Raw genomic sequence first — 4470 nt, 5'->3', positions numbered from 1 at the left:
ATGTCCTTGCAAGGATGAACAATCACAAGTTTATCCATTGATTAAAAAAAAGGACAAATTTATATTTTTCTGAATCATTTATTTATATTTGAACCCCACTTGTTTAAAATCCAAGATATGTAAAACGAGAACAAGTCAGCCTATCATTTTAACATATTATATCAACATCATGTTAAGTAATATTTTTATAAATATAACATCATGTTAAATAAAATATTATCTATTGATTTAAAAGTTTTAGTTTTAATATATAATTGTTAAAAAAAATTATACCTTTTAAAAGCATGGATACTAAACTAGATTGAAACAACTCAAAATCATGAAAATATAGTTTGAACTCATCCATCCTAGAAAATTCACCGAATCTAATTTTAAAACTCAAAATCATCCAAATTAACCGAAGCATCCTTTATTATCATTTATATCCTATTTCTATCATTACTTTAACCAAGAATGACCTAAAAAAAAAAAAGGAAGTCAAGATCAAAGCAGAGGGGAACTTCCGGTAAGAAAACAACAGGGTAAAAAACAAAAGGAAAAAGAAAAAGATCGGTGTTTTGCATAATTTTTTGTTGAGTAAAGGTAGTTGGTTCCCATTGATCCAGCGTCTGCCTCTTACTCCACATCTAGAGCTCATTGAATTATAGTTGGTGACCTACTTTTTTTTCACTCCAACTAGATCTTTCTCCCCTCTAAGAGAAGCATCAAACATGGGTCTTGCACCTTCTATGCCCATTTTCTTGGAGGCTTATCCGCAGCAATGAGAATTTAAGAGATTTAAGATTTAGATAACTACGTGTGTTAGGTGAAGTTTCTGTCTTATGTTTTTTTTTTTTTTTATGTGAAAGACTTGTATTATTTATTTTTATTGTTCACTTACAGAAAACAACAAAAGTTCGTGAATTGACATTAATTTCTTTTCAACCCCTTTGAGGGCCAAGTTGCTTTGAGGGGATGACGTGACGTCCATGTCTATAATCTTTCAGAATATCTTCTAATATCCATCTCTTTTTATTTATTTTCTTTCAATTTTTTTTTCTATGCAATCTTTTAAAATTGATGCATTTATTCTTTTGGCTTCCTCTGAGAACCCAATTCTAATATCCCTCTTGTGTGTTGAATTGATTGACCCCTTTATCCTGTTTTGGTTCCCAACAAGTCAAAGTCTTCTTCAGCTTTGTGGTGAAAACAAACACCAAGGGGATTCAAATTCAAGTTCTGATTCCTTTGTGAGTGCCTTACACAAGTTTAGGTTTGGTTTGGCATCATAAAAGGGACATAAAGCAAAAAATAGTTTTGTGGGGAGCAACTGTTGGTTATGGATTGGGATGGGAAAGAGTTTGCTTGGGATCCACGTGGGTTGGAGCTGCTGGCCAATGGTGAAGGCCAGAAGAGTGAAGCAGCTTCAGTGGATTTGAGGCTTGGTGGGGAAAAAATAGCCCCAGATGTTGCTAAAGACACAAAAGAATCGAAAACCGTGTCATCGCCATCTGGTTCGTCGAAAAGATCCCGCCTTCAGAATGGATCACAGAACATGTGTTGTTCTGTTGATGGATGCAATTCTGACCTCAGTGATTGCAGAGATTATCACAGGCGCCATAGGGTCTGCGAAAAGCACTCCAAAACCCCGGTTGTGTTGGTGGGGGGGAAACAACAGAGGTTCTGCCAACAATGCAGCAGGTATGGATTGGAGTTTGGTTATGTGGGTGTTGGAGATTTTGGAATTGGAATTTGTTCCATTCTGTTGTTTGGTTAGTTAGATGTGTTTTGTGACATGGGGTGGTGCCAATTGTTGTTGTTGTGTAGGTTTCATTCACTTGGGGAGTTTGATGAGGTTAAGAGGAGTTGTAGGAAACGGCTTGACGGGCATAACAGGCGCCGGAGGAAACCTCAGCCACCGTCTCTTTTCATGGCTGCTGAGAAGTTCATGTACAATTACAAAGGTAGGTTTGCGTCAAGCTGGTTTTTTTTTTGTCTATTATTGTTAAACTGGATCTCAATTGTGTGATTGAATTAGTATGGGAGGATAGCCCCCAGTTGGAAAGAAACAAGTAAACCCTGTCACCAAACAATACCCCCTTTAGTTTTAAGCTTGTTAGTGATATGAAGCTGTGTGAATTAGAATTAGAACTTTGCTAAGTTTATTTCAATTTTTTATAGTAAATTGAATTCTAAGCTAAGTGATAGCCATAACTATTTGGATTGATGTCATGATAAAGCTGAGTGATTATCTATCTTGACTTTTACAAGAAACTTAGTGTCGGAATTTGACATTTAGGTTATACATGGTTTTCCCATGGAATTCAATTGTGCGTTCAGTCTGTTAGAGGGAAAAAAATATGTAGAGAGGATTTCTATTTCTTGAAACTTTTGATGTAAGAGTAGAAACCTTTATACTACAGTTAGAGTGACCGTTAGGCTATTCATCTAATTCTTCCATTTCAATATTTAATGCTTTGAGCTACTTTCAAAAATTAAATGCTAAGTGCATGACATTTCATAAAACAAGAAGTGACTATTAATCTATATGCATGACGAGTAAATACAAAATGCTAACTAGTTCCTCAAAGGCATTAGTTTAGGAATTAAAAGTAGAAATGTACTATGAGAAAGTGTAACATTTAATGTTACAATGTACTATCCCACTATGATTTCCAATAAAAATCTTTTATTTACTGATGAGTAATGTTTATTCTCCAAATTTTCTTACAAATCCTCCTAATACTTTAGTGAAAAAGTGAATGCATTTAATGCATTGGAAGCATAAAATACATCCAATACTTGCCATGCAAAGCAAGAGGATTGGTTGGAGAATGTTGTAAGAAGATTTAGAATTGGACAGAACATAGATGCGGTTTCATAGGTGCTTTTGGTGTTGTTCTACAGTTAGAATTATTCTTAATCTATTGGTTTTAGACAGATGTTAAAGATACAAAAGGGAAATTATTTTAGGGGAAAATAAAACATTTATTACATCTGAAATACAGAAGTCATTTATTTCCTTTCTTTGCCAGTAAAAACTGCCTATTTTTGTATCTTTAGCATCAACCCTATGGGCCGATGAGGGCTGATATTAACAAATCTGCTAAATTATTCTAACACTGTCATTGCTAATGGTTACTGCTAAAATCTATTTTTTCTTGTCATTATTTCTTGTCTTCCACAAGTGATTAATATGCACTTTTGCACTGCCTTTCTACAACTTAGGACCTAGAATCCTACACTTTGGTAGCCCTGAGGCTTATGCCAACCCTATTATGAGAAACATGTGGCCTGCTGCTGCCAAAACTGGAGCTGAATCTGGTTATGATCCTCCTCGACTTTTATACAGAATCGACAAGCATAAGCAAGATAAGGGACATCCTCTTTGGCAAGAAAATGACCCTAAAGTAGGCAGTGGTGATGAAGCAATGCCGGGAACTCCCATTTGTCAGCCTATTCATGGCACCATTGCCCCATCAACGGGTGGAAAGAGCACCCGAAAGCTCTCTACAGATGCAAAACCTGGATCCTTTGACTCAGGTTGTGCTCTCTATCTTCTGTCAACACTTCAGTCACAAAGTCCAGAGTTGAGTATGGCGCAATCTAGCATCACCTGTCCAATGCAATCTCCATCCGGATCTGTGCATTTTGATGCTGTGAATGAGTATTCATGCTCAGAAACGGAAAAAGATAAGCCCAGTGGTCAAGTATTGGTTTTTGATGCAAACACAACCAACCTTCATTACAACGGAATGCTGCAGATGGGGCTGGATGGATTGGTTGAAAATGAGGACCCACTGACACTTCCCTTCTTGTGGGAGTAGGTAGCTAACTAAGTGGTTATGTCTTTGTTGGGAAATTTTTGGATTCAAAACCTTGTGAGTGTACTCCAATGATTAAAGCTTAAACTTGTTGAAGCTTTCAATAAGGGTCCTTTGTGGCTGTCAATCTTGTTGTGGTAGCACAATTGATTATGCGGCGGATGATGAAATCGATTGTATGCCGATAACTATGTTCTTTCAGTTGTCTTGAGATCAGTTTGAACAGTTCAGAAATTATTTTCTTTAGTGAAAGATTTTCAATTTCATTGAGATTTTAGTTCATGATTAGATAAATGGTCCATGATAGATAATCCCACCTAATAAGACAAGGCTTGATTGTTATTATTTTGATCGAACCTATCATTTTAAGTCGATTTAATAATTAGAGTTTGACTTAAGCAAGATGGTTATTGCCTACCTTCGATATATTATAACAAAATCAAGAGGATTTGGGAGTGAGGATAATTGAAATGTTACAAATTAAATGCTTAGGATAAAAAAGAGGAAGCAGTGACATCCGCGAGGGAATGAAATATCTAGACCTATTATGCATTGTTTGGATATTATTGACCAAAGAAGAAATATGCACGAAAAAATCAACCAAGTTGAAGTAGGGTCAACACCTTTTTTTGTGTTGGGTGGATGAAAGGTGGCTAATGGTGTCGAC

The 4470-nt window shown here is 36.0% G+C and overlaps 1 protein-coding gene across 1 annotated transcript; it reads left to right on the top strand.

The window, feature by feature from the left end:
- Positions 1 to 562: 562 nt before the first annotated feature.
- On the top strand, positions 563 to 4073 carry LOC114400718 (teosinte glume architecture 1-like). The gene is made up of 4 exons (XM_028363323.1): positions 563 to 805; positions 883 to 1680; positions 1807 to 1943; positions 3208 to 4073. The coding sequence occupies exons 2-4, from the start codon at positions 1319 to 1321 to the stop codon at positions 3804 to 3806; spliced, it is 1098 nt and encodes a 365-aa protein (XP_028219124.1). The 5' UTR covers positions 563 to 805; positions 883 to 1318; the 3' UTR covers positions 3807 to 4073.
- The last annotated feature ends 397 nt before the right edge of the window (positions 4074 to 4470 follow it).

This window comes from Glycine soja, chromosome 19, assembly GCF_004193775.1.
Source record: "Glycine soja cultivar W05 chromosome 19, ASM419377v2, whole genome shotgun sequence".
Classification (NCBI taxonomy): Eukaryota; Viridiplantae; Streptophyta; class Magnoliopsida; order Fabales; family Fabaceae; genus Glycine; species Glycine soja.
Note: the sequence above shows the minus strand (reverse complement) of the source record. Positions and strands in the feature narration are given on the sequence as shown.

What these genes read in the sequence shown, in the direction of transcription:
- LOC114400718 (XM_028363323.1), top strand. Translation starts at nt 1,319, where the DNA reads ATGGATTGGGATGGGAAAGAGTTTGCTTGGGATCCACGTGGGTTGGAG. An exon ending in TTCTGCCAACAATGCAGCAG is followed by an intron (nt 1,681 to 1,806) that starts GTATGGATTGGA and finishes GTTGTTGTGTAG; the next exon opens with GTTTCATTCACTTGGGGAGT. An exon ending in GTTCATGTACAATTACAAAG is followed by an intron (nt 1,944 to 3,207) that starts GTAGGTTTGCGT and finishes TCTACAACTTAG; the next exon opens with GACCTAGAATCCTACACTTT.